This window comes from Ovis canadensis, chromosome 23, assembly GCF_042477335.2.
Source record: "Ovis canadensis isolate MfBH-ARS-UI-01 breed Bighorn chromosome 23, ARS-UI_OviCan_v2, whole genome shotgun sequence".
Lineage (NCBI taxonomy): Eukaryota > Metazoa > Chordata > Mammalia > Artiodactyla > Bovidae > Ovis > Ovis canadensis.
In genome coordinates this window covers 44,269,418-44,290,376 of record NC_091267.1, presented here as the reverse complement: position 1 = coordinate 44,290,376, position 20,959 = coordinate 44,269,418, and the positions used below count along the sequence as shown (strand labels likewise).

General features: G+C 41.8%; 1 protein-coding gene across 2 annotated transcripts in view; it reads left to right on the top strand.

The window, feature by feature from the left end:
• PSMA8 (proteasome 20S subunit alpha 8) overlaps positions 1-20,959 on the top strand; it is a 42,391-nt gene that overhangs the window by 1,893 nt on the left and 19,539 nt on the right. Inside the window, exon 1 of one of the 2 annotated variants that reach the window (XM_069569222.1) lies at positions 17,656-17,757. The exons of the other annotated variant lie outside the window; for it this stretch is intronic. Within the exon in view, the coding sequence (XP_069425323.1) occupies positions 17,656-17,757 (102 nt within the window). Of the gene's footprint in view, positions 1-17,655; positions 17,758-20,959 lie in introns of those variants that run through there. 2 annotated transcript variants of the gene reach the window in all.

Below are 20,959 nucleotides of genomic sequence, written 5' to 3'. Positions count from 1 at the left end.
GGTTGTGATGGGAAGTCCCCTTGGTTATATTTAACCTGAGACCTACAGGATAAAGAGACTCAAGACATCCTCAGAATAAAAGTAAGATGATTTGTACTTCTGCAAATAGTAGTTTCTTACAGGAATTGTCTTTCACTACCCTCAGCATTGACAAGTAAACTTGGACATAATGCAAACACATCAATTTGGAAAACCTATTGATTTCAGAACAGAAGCTAAGTCTTGTCCAAAAGCCTGGCTTCCATGGTGGTGTGTTGATGTTTACACAAATGTGCTTTAGTAGTTGAGAATATCTCAGTAGGAGAAATGAAACTCTTACTGCTCCACTTCCATCTGCTAGGGAGATAGCATGGAAACTGTAAAAGAAGGACGTGAACCAGTAGCAACACTGAATTCCTATAGCCGGGCAGGGGGGAGAGTGCCAAGGTAGTAACCAGAGACAGGTAGTTCTTTTGTCTAAATTACAGCTTCCCAACAGTAGGTAAGGGAAGAGGTAACAGCTCTGCTCAAGTTGTTTATTCCTTCAAAGTAGCAGGGCAGGGCCTAGGGCACTCACTACCTCTAGACATGGATAAGCACAGTTTTCTCTGATACCAAGGGCTTCCCAGGTGGTGCAGTGGAAAAGAATCTGCCTGCCAATGCAAGAGACACCAGAGGCATGGGTTCAATCCCTGGGTTAAGAAGATCTCCTGGAGTAGGAAATGGCTACCCACTCCAGTATTCTTACCTGCAAAATTCCACTCCAGTACTTTTACCTGCAAAATTCCATGGACAGAGGAGCCTGGTGGCCTGTTGTCCCAGGGGTTGCAAACTTGGACGCCACTGAGAATACATGCATATATGCCAAAAAGATACCAGTATTTTCTGTGTGTCCATCCCATGAAATCAAAGGGCAAGCACTGGTATAATGGTTCATCCAAAGATACAAATGATCTCCCTGAAGAATTCACTTTTTTAAAGGGGCCCTATCTTACACCCGGGCTTCCCAGGTGGTACTAGTGGTAAAGAATCTGCCAGGGGATGCAAGTTAGTCGTAAGAAACGCCGGTTCTATCCCTGTGTTGGGAAGATCCCCTGGAGAAGGAAATGACAACCCACTCCAGTATTATTGCCTGGGAAATCCCATGGACAGAGGAGCAAGGCTACAGTCCACAGGGTCGCAAGAGTGGGACACAACTTAGCAAACAGATACTAACAACAATCTTACCTTTAAGCTTTCATTATAAATCCAATCAATCAGCTTGACCTAGACAAGGAGAAAATTCAGCAAGTGGTAAGGAAGACTGTAGCCTGGAGGAACTCTGGAAATTTTGGGGTCTTTGTACCTATAAGATCCCTGAGTTAGGGAAAAGATAGAAGCATCTAGTCTCATTTCACCATTAGTTAAGAGAGAGGAATCCCAAGGTAACTACAGAGTAATAGCAGGACTGGAAGGAAAAAGAATAAAGGGTCCCCAGAATTTAGATAAGGAGAAAACAGAATAAATATGGGTAGTTGGCCCAAGTTTGAGAAATGACTTGGAACTTAAAAATGAGCTACGCAGGCAGCCGTCTCCCCGACTAGAAAACTCCGTCCCATTATTTAAACTGCTCTTGGATTGAGACATCTGAAAAAGGAATCCAGTCCCGTTACAAAGAGGTGAAAGGTTTTTGCGAATATACAGTAGCTTGGAATAAGTAAAATTATCCACATGAACAATTGGTCCTGATTATTCACACTAATGAATGTAGATACACTTTTCAAAAATAGTAATGAGGAAATGCATTGATTTTCAAATATGCTTAAATTCTCTATTTGTTTAACATGAATTTGTATTCCTTAAATGTGTTTAATTGACTGAATCAAGTGCTATAGGAATATGTTCAATGTTTAATAAAACTATAAAATCATGGCATTAAAATTATCTTAATCCACACAAAATACATCATGAATTTTCAGATAATTGAGATAACTTTACCTTCATACAAGTATTTCTTTAGTACTTACTGTTTTATAATTAGTAGACTCTGTACTACCAAATTAGCTGGTATTTTATGCCCCTGTGCTGCCATCAATTCATATAATACATTGGGAACACACAGACCAAGCCTGTCTGCTTATAATTGGGCTCAGAGCAAAACCCCTCAGGTAATATCTTTCAAAATATTTCTGTTCACTGTCACCATGGCATTTGATGAGTCATTTTGAGTTGTGGCTTCTACAGATTTCAAGACTATAAGGAGAACAGCAGACATCTATATATAAAATCATTATTCTAGGCAAGAACAAATCAGCTTTCCCAATCCTTCATAAAAGACTTTATTTTCAATACTCCAGAAGATTTAATTCAAAGTAGACTATAACTTAACCTCTCTGGCACATTTCCATTTCTTCTAATACTATCAAATATTGAATGAATTAAGGAGGAGCTGAATCAATTATATTTGGGGGTTTAATGTTATTAGAAAGCATTGCTTCAAAAAACTAGTTTCTCTGTGGAACTATAACTAACTCACTGCGATGAATGCACAAGTTTGGAGGTCCCAGTTCTTCCACCTATGCCATGATACTAGAAAGGACACTCTTTATCTCATTCACTTTTTGCCACCCTATCTAAAAGACTATGAGGAATAATAAGATGTTTAATTATTTAGTTAGTATTTATTATGCACAGCCACTGTGCTGAGTGATTCTTTAAGATGTCATCAATCTTAACTGGTAAAATATGCAAAAAAATGTGATACTGTAATTACTAAACAAGGATAAGATTTGTACTTAATAATCTAATAAGTAGAGAAATACATACTTCAAGACTAGAAATGGTCCAAAATACTTGACAGTGCAGCCTACTCTTAAAATATTTTATAACTTAGAGATCATATTTTTTTCCTGTTGAACATGTTTCCTGACCTTGAAAATGATGTGCAGTTACTTTACCTTTAGTAAAAGAATATAATAACTGCCCTTGAACTACTTCACAATTTATAGAGAGAATGATGACATCCTAATTTCCCTATGAATTGTTAACTAAGTTCCTTATGAATGGATGCGATAGGCACTGTAATTTCATCCTCACAAAGATGACTACTTCCCAATCTGTGAATATGATAACTTACATGAAAACATGGTATTAAGGTTCCAGTTGGAATTGAGGTAGTTAGTTAATCAGTTGAGCTTAAAATACAAAGATGAACCTGGATTATTTGGGTGAAAGTTAAAGTCGCTCCGTCTGTCCAACTCTTTGCAACCTCATGGACTATACAGTAAATGGAATTCTCCAGGCCAGAATACTGGAGTGGGTAGGCTTTCCCTTCCCCAGGGGATCTCAACCCAGGAATCGAACCCAGACCTGCACTGCAAGCAGATTCTTTACCAGCTGAGCCACCAGGGACGCCCTTATTTGAGTGAGCCCACTGTAATCACAAATATCCCCAAATGGAGAACAGTGAGGTTGAAAAGTCATAATCAGAGAGATGGCAACTTGAGGAAGACTTTTCATTGCTGGCTTTGAAGAGAGAAGTGGCTCATGAGCCAAGGAATGTGGGTGGCCTCCAGATGCTGAAAAGGCAAGGAAGGAGATTCTCGCCAAGAGCTTCCAGAAGAAATAAAACCATACGAACAATTATAGCCCACTGAGGCCCATTTTGTATATCTGACTTCTAAAACTGTAAAGTAATAAATGAGTGTTGTTTTAAGCTATTAAGTTGGGCATAATTTGTTCATGCACCTATAGGAAATTTCCCTATCTAACATTTATAGTTGAATTATGCAATGTGCACTAAAATATGGATGTTATTCAATATGTTACAAACTATTGTCTTACTACCGCACAATTGCACTCATCTCACACGCTAGTAAAGTAATGCTCAAAACTCTCCAAGCCACCAGGCTTCAGCAATACGTGAACTGTGAACTTCCTGATGTTCAAGCTAGTTTTAGAAAAGGCAGAGGAACCAGAGATCAAATTGCCAACATCCACTGGATCATGGAAAAAGCAAGAGAGTTCCAGGAAAACATCTATTTCTGCTTTATTGACTATGCCAAAGCCTTTGACTGTGTGGATCACAATAAACTGGAAAATTCTTTAAGAGATGGGAATACCAGACCACTGATCTGCCTCTTGAGAAATCTGTATGCAGGTCAGGAAGCAACAGTTGGAACTGGACATGGAACAACAGACTGGTTCCAAATAGGAAAAGGAGTACGTCAAGGCTGTATATTGTCACCCTGCTTATTTAACTTCTATGCAGAGTACATCATGAGAAATGCTGGACTGGAAGAAACACAAGCTGGAATCAAGATTGCCGGGAGAAATATCAATAACCTCAGATATGCAGATGACACCACCCTTATGGCAGAAAGTGAAGAGGAACTAAAAAGCCTCTTGATGAAAGTGAAAGAGGAGAGTGAAAAAGTTGGCTTAAAGCTCAACATTCAGAAAACAAAGATCATGGCATCTGGTCCCATCACTTCATGGGAAATAGATGGGGAAACAGTGGAAACAGTGTCAGACTTTTTTTGGAGGGGGCTCCAAAGTCACTGCAGATGGTGATTGCAGCCATGAAATTAAAAGACGCTTACTCCTTGCAAGAAAAGTTATGACCAACCTAGATAGTATATTCAAAAGCAGAGACATTACTTTGCCAACTAAAGTCCGTCTAGTCAAGGCTATGGTTTTTCCAGTAGTCACGTATGGATGTGAGAGTTGGACTGTAAAGAAGGCTGAACGCCGAAGAATTGATGCTTTTGAACTGTGGTCTTGGAGAAGACTCTTGAAAGTCCCTTGGACTGCAAGGAGATCCAACCAGTCCATTCTGAAGGAGATCAACCCTGGGATTTCTTTGGAAGGAATGATGCTAAAGCTGAAACTTCAGTACTTTGGCCACCTCATCCGAAGAGCTGACTCATTGGAAAAGACTCTGATGCTGGGAGGGATTGGGGGCAGGAGGAGAAGGGGACGACAGAGGATGAGATGGCTGGATGGCATCACTGACTCAATGGATGTGAGTCTGAGTGAACTCCGGGAGATGGTGATGGACAGGGAGGCCTGGCGTGCTGCGATTCATGGGGTCGCAAAGAGTCGGACACGACTGAGCGACTGAACTGAACTGAACTGATAGACACTGTAGTTTCAGCCTTCTGGCCTCCAAAATTGTGAGAGAATAAATTTCTGTTATTTTAAGCCATCAGATTTGTGGTAATTTATTATAACAGCCATAGGGAAACTAATACAGATGCCAAGATAATTCAGTGGAGGAAAGACTGTTTTGCAACAATTCATGTTTTAAAAAATGAATTTTGACCTTTCCTCATATAGGCACAAAAATTAACTTGAAATATACTGTAGACCTAATGTAGAAAGTAAACCTATAAAATTCTGAAACAAAAAATTAGAGAAAATCTTTATGAACTTGAGTTAAATATTTCTTGCTGCTGCTGCTGCTAAGTCACATCAGTCTTGTCCGACTCTGTGCGACACCATAGATGGCAGCCCAACAGGCTCCTCTGTCCCTGGGATTCTCCAGCCAAGAATACTGGAGTGGGTTGCCATTTCCTTCTCCAATGCATGAAAGTGAAAAGTGAAAGTGAAGTCACTCAGTCGTGTCCGACTCTTAGTGACCTCATGGACCGCAGCCTACCAGGCTCCTCCATCCATGGGATTCTCCAGGCAAGAGTACTGGAGTGCGTTGCCATTGCCTCCTCCGAAATATTTCTTAGATATAACAAATATCAAGAAGCACACAAGAACGATTGCTAAAGTGGATTTCAATTAAATTTAAAAGTCTCTTCAATCCTCTTCAAAGGATTATAAGAAAGTAAAAATGCAAGCTATACTCCTGGTGAAAATATATGAAAACAGAGAACTTTTATCTAGAATATTTAAAGAACCCTTACAGCTCAGTAAAAACATAAACAACTCTTAACAAAAATGGACAAAAGATTTAAAGACACTTACAGCAATGATGTAGGAGCAGCCAATACATAATGCAGATTTACTGTGATAATTTCTTAAAGTTTGTTGAAACTTACAGATTCTTACCAATGAGTTTTTATTACTCTTGTTGTTGTTGTTCAGTCACTCAGTTGTGTCTGATGCTTATTATTGACCCCACAGACTGCAGCACACCAGGCTTCCCAGTCTTCCACCTTCTCCCAGAGCTTGCTCAAACTTATGTCCATTGAGTCTGTGATGCTCTCCATCCAACCATCTCACCCTCTGTTGTCCCTGTCTCCTCCTGCCTTCAATCTTTCTCAGCATCAGGGTCTTTTCCAATGAGTCAGTGCTTTACATCAGGTGGCCAAAGTATTGCAGCTTCAGCATCAGTCCCTCCAATGAATATTCAGGGTTGATTTCCTTTAGGATTGATTGGTTTGATCTCCTTGCAGACCACGGGACTCTCAAGGTTCTCCAGCACCACCATTAGAAAGCATCAGTTCTGCAATCAGCCTTCTTTACTGTCCAACTCTCACATCCATACATGACTACTGGAAAAACTGTAGCTTTGACCGTACAGGCCTTTGTCGGCAAAGTAATGTCTCTGCTTTTTAATACACTAAGTTGGTCATGCGTTTCTTCCAAGCAAGCGTTTTTTATTTCATGGCTGCAGTCACCGTCTGCAGTGATTTTGAAGGCAAGTTTGTTATTACTCTAACTCTATTACATTAAAATCCACTGGTCTATGTAGTCTTTTATTTATACATAATTGTGTATCTTGCTTTGGCCATTGGAAAATACTGGTTCACTGAATTATGTATAAATTCCAAATGCAGTACTACATAGAAAATTAGACTTTTTTCATTGCCACTAGTCTCATCAGTAAAAGTTTATATTTTTTGCCATTTAAGATTTTAATTTAAAAATATTTTCCATATACATTTTTCTATTCTTCTTCAATTTTTTTTCCTAAATGGGTTATTATAGAATACAGAGCAAAGTTTTAATTTATGGGGAAGTTGTCCAGTTCATGGTGATGTATGCAAGTCTTCCAAAAATTCTAATTTGTGCTTAAATGCTTGAATTTTATCTTTTGAAACACACACTATCTGGTTTTGGAGGGGGGTTGTTTTGGCCTTGCAGTGGGGGTTGTAGGATCTTAGTTCTCCAACCAGGGACTGAACCTGCCCTAAGCAGTGAAAGCACAGAGTCCTAACCACTGACATGCGCACCTGCTCAGTTGCTCAGCTGTGTTTGATTCTTTGCTACCCCAGGGACTGTAGCCCACAGGCTCCACTGTCCATGGGATTTTCCAAGCAAGAATACTGGAGCAGGTTGCCATTTCCTTCCCGACTCAGGGATGAACCTGAGTCTCCTGCATCTCCTGCACTGCCAGGTGGATTCTTTATCACTGAGCCACCTGGGAAGCCTTCTAACCACAGGACCACCAGGTAATTCCCTATATGTTCTTCTTTTGAAATGACAGGTTAATGTCGTTCAAGAAATCTTTGCCCAAATATCTAACTCTGAAAAACCACAGTATGTCAATCATTCTTTCAAGAACAAATGATGTTCCATAAGAAAGGGGATGGTTCAGCAAACAACTCAAATATTTTAAAAAATGCTTTTTCTCAAGCTAACATCTTAATTTGAAGGCAGAAGAGGTGTTTTATGTGTACTGCCCCTGATGTCATTCTGAATATTAAAATGACAGGTACTCAAGAGAGATTTAATAAAATTCATAATTAAGTGCTTATTCAATAACATTCTAAAATGAATTTGGCATTTCTTCCCACAGGTACTTAGTGCTAAAGGATATAATGTTTACAAGTACAATTTTGTACTACTGCCTTGATTTATTCTAAAACTCTAGCAGTTTTATCCATTTCTTTGCACTGTCAATGTAAATATCCATACAGTGAAAGGGCAAATACATTAAAAAAATTTTTATTGGAGTATAATTGATTTACAGTGTTGTGGGACAAACACTGTTTCAGTGTCATCACTGTAGACTTGACATTGTGAATCCCTTGAAAGGTTTTTGGGTACCTTCAAGATCTCTGAACTCCAGTTTGAGAAACATTGCTTTATTCCAGTAGGACCAAGATGATTCAAAGCTTGGTATTAGTTCCTGTGAGAACAGGTCGATTTTTGTTTGACTCTTACTTCGGTTTATTCTGACAGAATAATCTTAAATTTTTACTTAACTCAATGATTAATAACAATGGTTATCATTTTTCAAGTGCTTATCTATGTTAGGTAAGGTGGTCTGGTATTCCAGTCTCTTTAAGAATTTTCCACAGTTTGTTGTGATCCACACAGTCAAAGGTTTTGGTGTGGTCAATAAAGCAGAAGTAGATTTTTTTTTTCTGGAACTCTCTTGCTTTTTGGATGATCCAACGGATGTTGGCAATTTGATCTCTGGTTCCTCTGCCTTTTCTAAAACCAGCTTGAAGTTCATGGTTCACATACTGTTGAATTCTAGCCTAGAAGATTTTGAGCATTACTTTGCTAGCATGTGAGATGAGTGCAGTTGTGAGGTAGTTTGAACATTCTTTGCATCACCCTTCTTTGGGATTGGAATGAAAACTGACCTTTTCCAGTCCTGTGGCCACTGCTGAGTTTTCCAAATTTGCTAGCATATTGAGTACAGCACTTTCACAGCATCATCTTTTAGGATCTGAAATAGCTCAACTAGAATTCCATCACCTCACTAGCTTTGTTCATAGTGATGCTTCCTAAGGCCCACTTGACTTCACATTCCAGGATGTCTATCTCTAGGTGAGTGATCACACCATCATGGTTATCTGGGTCATGAAGATCTTTTTTGTATAGTTCTTCTGTGTATTCTTGCCACCTCTTCTTAATATCTTCTTCTTCTGTTAGGTCCATACCATTTCTGTCCTTTAGCAAGCCCATCTTTGCATGAAATGTTCCCTTGGTATCTCTAATTTTCTTGAAGAGATCTCTAGTCTTTCCCATTCTTTTGTTTTCCTCTATTGCTTTGCATTGATCACCAAGGAAGGATTTCTTATCTCTCCTTGCTCTTCTTTGGAACTCTGCATTCAAATGGGAATATCTTTCCTTTTCTCCTTTGCCTTTAGTTTCTCTTCTTTTCTCAGCCATTTGTAAAGCCTCCTCAGACAACAATTTTGCCTTTTTGCATTTCTTTTTCTTGGGGATGGTCTTGATCACTGCCTCCTGTACAGTGTCACAGACCTCCATCCATAGTTCTTCAGGCATTCTATCAGATCTAAACCCTTGAATCTATTTGTCACTTCCACTGTAAGGGATTTGATTTATATCATACCTGAATGGTCTAGTGGTTTTCCAGACTTTCTTCAATTTAAGTCTGAATTAGGCAATAAGGTGTTCATTATCTGAGCCACAGTCAGCTCCTGGTCTTGTTTTTGATGACTTGTTTTTGCTAACTGTGGAAAATTCTTAAAGAGATGGGAGTACCAGACCACCTTACCTGTATCCTGAGAAATCTTTATGTGGGTCAAGAAGCAACAGTTAGAACTGGATATGGAGCAACAGACTGGTTACAAATCAGGAAAGGAGTACGTCAAGGCTGTATATTGTCACCTTGCTTATTTAACTTATATGAAAAGTACATCATACAAAATTCCAGGCTGGATGAAGCACAAGCAAGAATCAAGATTGCAGGGAGAAATATCAATAACCTCAGATATGCAGATGACACCACCCTTATGGCAGAAAGTGAAGAAGAACTAAAAAGCTTCTTAATGGAAGTGGAAAAGGAGAGGGAAAACATTGGCTTAAAACTCAACATTCAGAAAATGAAGATCACAGCATCCGGAGCTATCACCTCATGACAAATACATGGGGAAACAATGGAAACAGTGACAGACTTTTATTTTCTTGGGCTCCAAAATCACTGCAGATGGTGATTGCAGCCATGAAATTAAAAGACGCTTACTCCTTGGAAGAAAAGCTATGACCAACCTAGACAGCATATTAAAAAGCTGATACATTACTTTGCCAACAAATTCCGTCTATTCAAAGCTATGGTTTTTCCAGTAGTCATGTATGGACTATAAAGAAAGCTGAGCGCCGAGGAACTGCTGCTTTTGAACTGTGGTGTTTGAGAAGACTCTTGAAAGTCGCTTGGACTACAAGGAGATCCAACCAGCCCATCCTAAAGGAAATCAGTCCTGAATATTCACTGGAAGGACTGATGTTGAAGCTGAAACTCCAATACTCTGACCACGTGATGCGAACTCACTGACTGGTAAACACCCTGATGCTGGGAAAGATTGAAACTGGGAGGAGAAGGTGAGGACAGAGGATGAGATGGTTGGATGGCATCACCGACTTGATGGACGTGATTTCAAGCAAGCTCTGGGAGTTGGTGATGGACAGGAAAGCCCAGTGTGCTGCATTCCTTGGGGTTGCAAAGAGTCGGACACAGCTCAGCAACTGAACTGAACTGAACTATCTGTGTTAGGCACTGCCCTACAGGCAGTAAGACATTATTTCATTTTCTCTTCACAACAACCTTACGAAATAATTATTGTTATCCGAGTCTTACAGATCAGAAAACTATTTTTCACCATCACTAAAAGACTATTTTAATGATGAGAAATATACTTGCCCAAAGCCACCCTGTTGGTTGCAATGTGAATGTGAATCCCTGAATGTGTCAATTAATCCTTGTCAACATTTTAATGCTATATTTATTAAATATATGCTATAACACACTGTAACACTTTGAAAATATCTTTCAGTCAGAGCTATGTAATTATTTTATACCAATGTCAATTTCCTGGTTCTGATATTGTGCTATCGTTAGTATGATGTAACATATTGGGCAAAGGAGATGAAGAGTACAAGAGCCCATTCTCTTTTATCATTGTAACTTACTGTGAATCTATAACTGTCTTAAAAGAAAATTTTAAAAAAGTTACATCAGTTCAGTTCAGTTCAGTCGCTCAGTCGTGTCCGACTCCTTGCGATCCCATGAATTGCAGCACGCCAGGCCTCCTTGTCCATCACCAAATCCTGGAGTTCACTCAGACTCACATCCATCGAGTCAGTGATGCCATCCAGCCATCTCATCCACAGTCGTCCCCTTCTCCTCCTGCCCCCAATCTCTCCCAGCATCAGAGTCTTTTCCAATGAGTCAACTCTTCGCATGAGGTGGCCAAAGTACTGGAGTTTCAGCTTTAGCATCATTCCTTCCAAAGAAATCCCAGGGTTGATCTCCTTCAGAATGGACTGGCTGGATCTTCTTGCAGTCCAAGGGACTCTCAAGAGTCATCTCCAACACCACAGTTCTAAACCATCAATTCTTCAGCGCTCAGCCTTCTTCACAGTCCAACTCTCACATCCATACATGACCACAGGAAAAACCATAGCCTTGACTAGACGGACCTTAGTCGGCAAAGTAATATCTCTGCTTTTGAATATAATATCTAGGTTGGTCATAACTTTTCTTCCAAGGAGTAAGCGTCTTTTAATTTCATGGCTGCAACCACCATCTGCAGTGATTTTGGAGCCCAAAAGAATAAAGCCTGACAGTGTTTCCACTGTTTCCCCATCTATTTAGTGATGGGACCAGATGCCATGATCTTCGTTTTCTGAATGTTGAGCTTTAAGCCAACTTTTTCACTCTCCACTTTCACTTTCATCAAGAGGCTTTTTAGCTCCTCTTCACTTTCTGCCATAAGGGTGGTGTCATCTGCATATCTGAGGTTATTGATATTTCTCCTGGCAATCTTGATTCCAGCCTGTGTTTCTTCCAGTCCAGCGTTTCTCATGATGTACTCTGCATAGAAGTTAAATAAGCAGGGTGACAATATACAGCCTTGACGTACTCCTTTTCCTATTTGGAACCAGTCTGTTGTTCCATGTCCAGTTCTAACTGCTGCTTCCTGACCTGCATACAGATTTCTCAAGAGGCAGGTCAGTGGTCTGGTATTCCCATCTCTTGAAGAATTTTCCACAGTTTATTGTGATCCACACAGTCAAAGGCTTTGGCATAGTCAATAAAGCAGAAATAGATGTTTTTCTGGAACTCTCTTGCTTTATCCATGATCCAGCGGATATTGGCAATTTGATCTCTGGTTCCTCTGCCTTTTCTAAAACTAGCTTGAACATCAGGAAGTTCACGGTTCACATATTGCTGAAGCCTGGCTTGGAGAATTTTGAGCATTACTTTATTAGCGTGTGAGATGAGTGCAATTGTGCAGTAGTTTGAGCATTCTTTGGCATTGCCTTTCTTTGGAATTTGAATGAAAACTGACCTTTTCCAGTCCTGTGGCCACTGCTGAGTTTTCCAGATTTGCTGGCATATTGAGTGCAGCACTTTCACAGCATCATCTTTCAGGATTTGAAACAGCTCCACTGGAATTCCATCACTTCCACTAGCTTTGTCGTAGTGATGCTTTCTAAGGCCCACTTGACTTCACATTCCAAGATGTCCGGCTCTAGATTAGTGATCACATCATCAGGTGTTTGCTATCACCAGTGCATTTTCTTGGCAAAACTCTATTAGTCTTTGCCCTGCTTCATTCCGCATTTCAAGGCCAAATTTGCCTGTTACTCCAGGTGTTTCTTGAATTCCTACTTTTGCATTCCAGTCCCCTATAATGAAAAGGACGTCTTTTTTGGGTGTTAGTTCTAAAAGGTCTTGTAGGTCTTCATAAAACCGTTCAACTTCAGCTTCTTCAGCATTACCGGTTGGGGCACAGGCTTGGATAACTGTAATATTGAATGGTTTGCCTTGGAGAGGAACAGAGATCATTCTGTTGTTTTTGAGATTGCACCCAAGTACTGCATTTCAGACTCTTTTGTTGACCATGATGGCCACTCCATTTCTTCTGAGGGATTCCTGCCCGCAGTAGTAGATACAATGGCCATCTGAGTTAAATTCACCCATTCCAGTCCATTTTAGTTCACTGATTGCTAGAATGTCAACGTTCACTCTTGCCATCTCTTGTTTGACCACTCCAATTTGCCTTGATTCATGGACCTGACATTCCAGGTTCCTATGCAATATTGCCCTTTATAGCATTGGACCTTGCTTCTATCACCAGTCATATCCACAGCTGGGCATTGTTTTTGCTTTGGCTCCATCCCTTCATTCTTTCTGGAGTTATTTCTCCACTGATCTCCAGCAGCATATTGGGCACCTAATGACCTGGGGAGTTCCTCTTTTGGTATCCTATCATTCTGCCTTTTCATGCTGTTCCTTGGGTTCTCAAGGCAAGAATACTGAAGTGGTTTGCCATTCCCTTCTCCAGTGGACCACATTCTGTCAGACCTGTCCACCATGACCCGCCCATCTTGGGTTGCCCCGCAGGCATGGCTTGGTTTCATTGAGTTAGACAAGGCTGTGGTCCTAGTGTGATTAGATTGACTAGTTTTCTGTGAGTATGGTTTCAGTGTGTCTGCCCCCTGATGCCCTCTTGCAACACCTACCATCTTACTTGGGTTTCTCTTACCTTGGGTGTGGGGTAGCTCTTCCTCGGCTGCTCCAGCAAGGCACAGCTGCTGCTCTTTACCACTGGTTTTCTAACAGGTTTGTGAAAAATAAAAATACCCAATCTTCTAAATTCTGGGTGTGTGTCTGTGTGTGTGTGTGCACACGCGCGTGTGTGTGCGCGTGCAAGTACTCAGTCATGTCTGAGTCTTTGCAACCCCAATGGACTGTAGTCCACCATGCCCCTCTGTCCATGGGATTTCCCAGGCAGGAAAACTGGAGTGGGTTGCCATTTCCTTCTCCAGGGAAATCTTCCCATCCCAGGACTGAACCCGTGTAACCTGTGTCTTCTGCTTTGGCAGGAGGATTCTTTACCAGTGCACCACTTGAGAAAGACCTATTCTCACTATTAAGCCCAAGCGCGGGCGCCTGCGATCTGGGGCACTAAGCGTGACTGAGAGGAGCTACCCAAGTCTGAGGCCAGGTGCGGCGGCCGGGAGGAGTTACCCCGTGTCCAAGGTCAGTGCAGCCAGGAGGAGACACCCCGCATCCGAGGTCAGGGGTGGTGGATGAGAGGAGCTACCCCGTGTCCGAGGCCAGGGGGCGGCCGAGAGGAGCTACCCTGCGTCCGAGGTCAGGGGCAGCTAGGAGGAGCCACCCTGGGCTGGAGGCCAGGGGCGGCGGCCAGGATGAGCAACCCGAGGAGCCGTGGCTGCACGGGCATAGGAGGGCCTAGAGGAGCTAACCCACGTTGAAGGTCAGGAAGGTCAGCGGTAAGGAGATACCCCTCATCCAAGGTAAGGAGCAGCGGCTGTGCTTTGCTGGAGCAGCCGCGAAGAGCTACCCCATGCCCAAGGTAAGAGAAACCCAAGTAAGATGGTAAGTGTTGCAAGAGCGCATCAGAGGGCAGACACACTGAAACCATACTCACAGAAAACTAGTCAATCTAATCACACTAGGACCACAGCCTTGTCTAACTCAATGAAACCAAGCCATGCCTGCAGGGCAACCCAGGGCGGGTCATGGTGGAGAGGTCTGACAGAAGGTAGTCCACTGGAGAAGGGAATGGCAAGCCACTTCAGTATTCTTGCCTCGAGAACCCCATGAACAGTAGGAAAAGGCAAAATGATAGGATACCAGAAGAGGAACTCCCCAGGTCATTAGGTGCCCAATATGCTGCTGGAGATCAGTGGAGAAATAACTCCAGAAAGAATGAAGGGATGGAGCCAAAGCAAAAACAATGCCCAGCTGTGGATGTGACTGGTGATAGAAGCAAGGTCCAATGCTATAAAGGGCAATATTGCATAGGAACCTGGAATGTCAGGTCCATGAATCAAGGCAAATTGGAGTGGTCAAACAAGAGATGGCAAGAGTGAACGTTGACATTCTAGCAATCAGCGAACTAAAATGGACTGGAATGGGTGAATTTAACTCAGATGGCCATTGTATCTACTACTGCGGGCAGGAATCCCTCAGAAGAAATGGAGTAGCCATCATGGTCAACAAAAGAGTCTGAAATGCAGTACTTGGATGCAATCTCAAAAACGACAGAATGATCTCTGTTCGTCTCCAAGGCAAACCATTCAATATCACAGTTATCTAAGCCTGTGCCCCAACCGGTAATGCTGAAGAAGCTGAAGTTGAACGGTTTTATGAAGACCTACAAGACCTTTTAGAACTAAGACGTAAAAAGATGTCTTTTTCATTATAGGGGACTGGAATGCCAAGAAAATGCACTGGTCATAGCAAACACCCTCTTCCAACAACACAAGAGAAGACTCTACACATGGACATCACCAGATGGTCAACACTGAAATCAGATTGATTATATTCTTTGCAGCCAAAGATGGAGAAGCTCTATACAGTCAACAAAAACAAGACCAGGAGCTGACTGTGGCTCAGATCATGAACTCCTTATTACCAAATTCAGACTCAAATTGAAGAAAGTAGGGAAAACTGCTAGACCATTCAGGTATGACCTAAATCAATTACCTTATGATTATACAGTGGAAGTGAGAAATAGATGTAAGGGCCTAGATCTGATAGATAGAGTGCCTGATGAACTATGGAATGAGGTGCGTGACATTGTACAGGAGACAGGGATCAAGACAATCCCCATGGAAAAGAAATGCAAAAAAGCAAAATGGCTGTCTGGGGAGGCCTTACAAATAGCTGTGAAAAGAAGAGAGGCGAGAAGCAAAGGAGAAAAGGAAAGATAAAAGCATCTGAATGCAGAGTTCCAGAGAATAGCAAGAAGAGATAAGAAAGCCTTCTTCAGCGATCAGTGCAAAGAAATAGAGGAAAAGAACAGAATGGGAAAGACTAGAGATCTCTTCAGGAAAATTAGAGATACCAAGGGAACATTTCCTGCCAAGATGGGCTCGATAAAGGACAGAAATGGTATGGACCTAACAGAAGCAGAAGATATTAAGAAGAGGTGGCAAGAATACACAGAAGTACTATACAAAAAAGATCTTCATGACCCAGATAACCATGATGCTGTGATCACTAATCTAGAGCCAGACATCTTGGAATGTGAAGTCAAGTGAACCTTGGAAAGCATCACTACGAACAAAGCTAGTGGAAGTGATGGAATCCAGTGGAGCTGTTTCAAATCCTGAAAGATGATGCTGTGAAAGTGCTGCACTCAATATGCCAGCAAATCTGGAAAACTGAGCAGTGGCCACAGGACTGGAAAAGGTCAGTTTTCATTCCAATTCCAAAGAAAGGCAATGCCAAAGAATGCTCATACTACCACACAAGTGCACTCATCTGACATGCTAGTAATGTAATGCTCAAAATCCTCCAAGCCAGGCTTCAGCAATATGTGAACCGTGAACTTCCTGATGTTCAAGCTGGTTTTAGAAAAGGCAGAGGACCAGAGATCAAATTGCCAACATCCGCTGGATCATGGATAAAGCAAGAGAGTTCCAGAAAAACATCTATTTCTGCTTTATTGACTATGCCAAAGCCTTTGACTGTGTGGATCACAATAAACTGTGGAAAACTCTTCAAGAGATGGGAATACCAGACCACTGACCTGCCTCTTGAGAAATCTGTATGCAGGTCAGGAAGCAGCAGTTAGAACTGGACATGGAACAACAGACTGGTTCCAAATAGGAAAAGGAGTACGTCAAGGCTGTATATTGTCACCCTGCTTATTTAACTTCTATGCAGAGTACATCATGAGAAACGCTGGACTGGAAGAAACACAGGCTGGAATCAAGATTGCCAGGAGAAATATCAATAACCTCAGATATGCAGATGACACCACCCTTATGGCAGAAAGTGATGAGGAGCTAAAAAGCCTCTTGATGAAAGTGAAAGAGGAGAGTGAAAAAGTTGGCTTAAAGCTCAACATTCAGAAAACGAAGATCATGACATCTGTTCCCATCACTTCATGGGAAATATATGTGGAAACGGTGTCAGACTTTATTTTTTGGGGCTCCAAAATCACTGCAGATGGTGGTTGCACCCATGAAATTAAAAGACACTCCTTGGAAGAAAAGTTATGACCAACCTAGATACTATATTCAAAAGCAGAGACATTACTTTGCTGACTAAGGTCCGTCTAGTCAAGGCTATGGTTTTTCCTGTGGTTATGTATGGATGTGAGAGTTGGACTGTGAAGAAAGCTGAGCACTGAAGAATTGATGCTTTTGAACTGTGGTGTTGGAGAAGACTCTTGAGGGTCCCTTGGACTGCAAGAAGATCCAGCCAGTCCATTCTGAAGGAGATCAGCCTTGGGATTTCTTTGGAAGGAATGATGCTAAAGCTGAAACTCCAGTACTTTGGCCACCTCATGCGAAGAGTTGACTCATTGGAAAAGACTCTGATGCTGGGAGGGATTGGGGGCAGGAGGAGAAGGGGACGACAGAGGATGAGATGGCTGGATGGCATCACTGACTCAATGGGTGTGAGTCTGAGTGAACTCCGGGAGTTGGTGATGAACAGGGAAGCCTGGCGTGCTGCGATTCATGGGGTCACAAAGAGTCGGACACTACTGACTGGCTGAATTGAACTGAACTTGGGATAGTTTTCACAACCCCATCCAGGAGTAATACCAGGATGGGAAAACCGAGACTCAGGAACCAGGAACTAAGGGTCGCACTGGAACAGGATCACAGCCGATCCGCACGTACCACCTCTCACCCGTGCTTGCAGACACTTCCGGCTGCGTATTGAGGGGCACGCAAGCACTTCCGGATAGCATGTGGCTGCAGGCCCCGGTTCTCTTCACTCCTCGGCTGCCATTAGTGTGGGGGGCTCAGCTGGAATAGGGGTAGTGGTACGCGATGGCGTCTCGGTATGACCGGGCGATCACTGTCTTCTCCCCAGACGGACACCTGTTTCAAGTGGAATATGCCCAGGAAGCAGTAAAGAAAGGCTCCACCGCGGTGAGTGAGCAACTTTTCTTAGCCGTCGGCCCCTGCCTTGTGTCAGGCCTTTATTACTCCACCGTCCCAGCCCATCGCTGGATATGGGGAGACCGGAGAAGAGTTCCCTACATGTGAAAATTGGCTCCTTTCTTTATCAAGGGAGGTGTTGTTTCTGAAATTCGGGTTAGAAACGGTGGAGTTAAAAGTTGGTAGATTTCGTAGGTTCCCGTTGTTGCAACTGCCATTAACAGTCGCCGTAGACATGTACATGGGGCGAAGGGGAGTGGGGTGAGGGGTGTTTTGTAGCCTTGACTGTAGAAGAGACTTTTTTTCCCCAGACTTCAAGCTTTTTATTTTGTATTGAGGTATAGCGGATAAACAATGTGGTGTCTTCAGGTGGACAGCAAAGGGACTCAGCCATGTGTATACATGTATCTGTTCTTACCTAAACCGCTCCGCCACTACCATCCATGGAAGCTGGCACATAGCAGTGAGTAGAGTTCCATGTGGTGTATAATAGGCCCTTGTTGGTTATCTGTTTTGCAAATAGCAGTGTGTATAGTGACCTTCCCAAACTCCCTGACTATCCCTTCCCGCCCCCACCAAACATAAATTCGTTCTCTAAGTCTGTATCTTTCTGTTCTGTAAGTTCATGTGTATCATTTCTTTTTAGATTCCACATATAAGGGATGTCATACCATATTTCTCCTTCTGTGCCTGTCTGTCTTGTGGAAGAGGGATTAATGCTGTGTCTGACAGTTAGGAAAGAAAAGACTTCTTTCAACCTGTAGCATCTTACCTGAACGCACACTACCCACTTCCTCAGGATTTGGCAGACTCGTGGAAAAGTAACAATTACAGTAAAAATCAAAAATTGAAGATGTATGTCAATGAAATGTGGCCTAAATCGATGTGAAATTAAATCTTTGTGGAGAAAAACAGTTGAAATGGCTAACCTCAAACATTTTCACCTGTTAAAAATGTTTGTCCAAAAATTTACTCCTGAATGTTTAGCGGCCTTCTAGAGATTTTTAAGCCCCCAAGAATCTCCAGTCTTTGGCCATTTCCCACTTTTGGTTTGGTTGTTATAAAGGAGAGTATACCCTCCTTTAAAATGATGTATCCACGTTTCTGAAAAACTTTCAAATACTCAGGGTAGCAGTAGTACTCCTGCTAAGGTTTAATTACATTTAATAATCTTAGTGATTTATCAAAATTAAAAAGGACAAAAATGGCCTGGTGACCAAAAATCTGTTACCCCAGATCTTCCAAATCCTAGCCATTGGGTTCAGGAGGATTTAAAATCTTTAGAATTTCATGAGCATGTTTGTTGTGTATCTTGGAAAAGGAGACACCAGCTATGAGAATACACAGTGCATTTCTAAGTCTAGCAATGTCTATATTTTCTCTTGCTTTCCATACCAACCTAGTTATGAAAGGAAATAATTCACTTTTATTATAAATCTATCAAATGTGAAGTGGTAAAAAAAATAACACTAGAAGGAATCTTATCATCATTTTTAACGTATTTTTCTATTTAATTGGGCCCTCTAGTTTTACTTCTGTTTTGTAAGTAATTCTTTTAGAATTGTAAATTTAAGAAAAGCCTGATGTAGCTTAAACCAAAGGGGTACCATTTTGATAAAAACAAGAAGTTATATAATCCCCAGCATGGCATGAAGCATATGGTTAGAAAATAATGCCCCAGTTTTAGAGCCTAAAATAAAGGGAGTAATGGGAGAAGACTGAGGTGTAATAAGAAACCGCATTGGCTATTTAAAATGTTTTAAGAATGCTATAGAACTGATTGATAGTTCCTTTGTAATGAGCTGTAAAAGGGTAAGGATATAAAAATACCTATAGTGGGCATTTTTAAAGATACATTGCAAGGAGGAGACAGTTTTGTCTCAGGATTCTGGATTATAATTTGCATCTTTGTATGGAGTTATTCACTGTGTTCCCTTTAGGGTGCTATGACCTGTCACGTGGGGGTAAAGTTTATAATGGCACTTTTTATTAAGATATGTCACAGAAGATTTTGTCTGTAAATGAAAGTTGATATGATGAGTTTTAAATAAGCCAAGGTTGGCCAGTTTTGACCAACATGAAGATGTAATATTATTTAGTAATACAAAAGTTATATGGGCTGCAACTAGAGACCCTGGGTTCTGCCTTCTTCTGGATGATTATCTTACAGAATGAAGTGAGGCAAGAGGCCTGTTTTCTTTTCCTTAGTTCCCTTTTTATATAAATGAAAAATATGTTTGAATAACATTTTAGAGAGGTAATACCTTTCTTTTTAGGAAAGAAAAGAAATGAACCCCTCACAGTATTCCCATGGAAATGATAAGATTTACTGTCATTCTTCATTCTGTCCTTTCCCTGACCCCAAACTGTTATTAGCTCCATATTTCCTACTTTGTCAAACCCCAGATCCACAGTCTGGCCATCAAAGTCTTCCATGATCCACTTTAATTAAGGGTGCAGCTTTGTGGTTTTACCAATATATGCTTCTGCCCTTGTAGGTGGGGAGAGCAGAAAAAACCTCTGTCACTCTCCATCTTACTTATTCTCTAAGAATCTCTGCACATTTCTCTCCTGTGTGGAGCCATCTCTGATCCACTCCAGTCATCGTGTATCTCTTGGTTCTCTGAATTTATCATCTGTACCACAGAACAGTGTATAGTATTTATTATTTGGCCTCATGGGCTTCCCTGGTGGCTCAATTGGTGAAGAATTTTCCTGCAGGGTGGAAGACCTGGTTTCAACTCCTGAAGTGGGAAGATTCCCTGGAGGAGGGGGGCATGGCAACCCACTCCAGTTTTCTTGCCTGGAGAATCCCCATGAACAGGTGAGCCTAGTGGGCTACAGTCCATTGGGGTCATAAAGAGTTGGACACAACTGAACGGCTAAGCGCAGCACATTTGGCCTCATATTCCCTTTAATGTCAGATATTCTTAATAGTCTTCTCACTTCAGCTGGATAGTAAGACTTTGGTAAAGAATCCACCTGCAATGCAGGAGACCCCAGTTTGATTCCTGGGTCAGGAAGATCTGCTGGAGAAAAGATAGGCTACCCACTCCAGTATGCTTGGGCTTCCCTTGTGGCTCAGCTGGTAAAGAATCCTCCAGCAATGTGGGAGACCTGGATTCGATCCCTGGGTTGGGAAGATCCCCTGGAGAAGGGAAAGGCTACCCACTCCTTCTGGCCTGGAGAATTC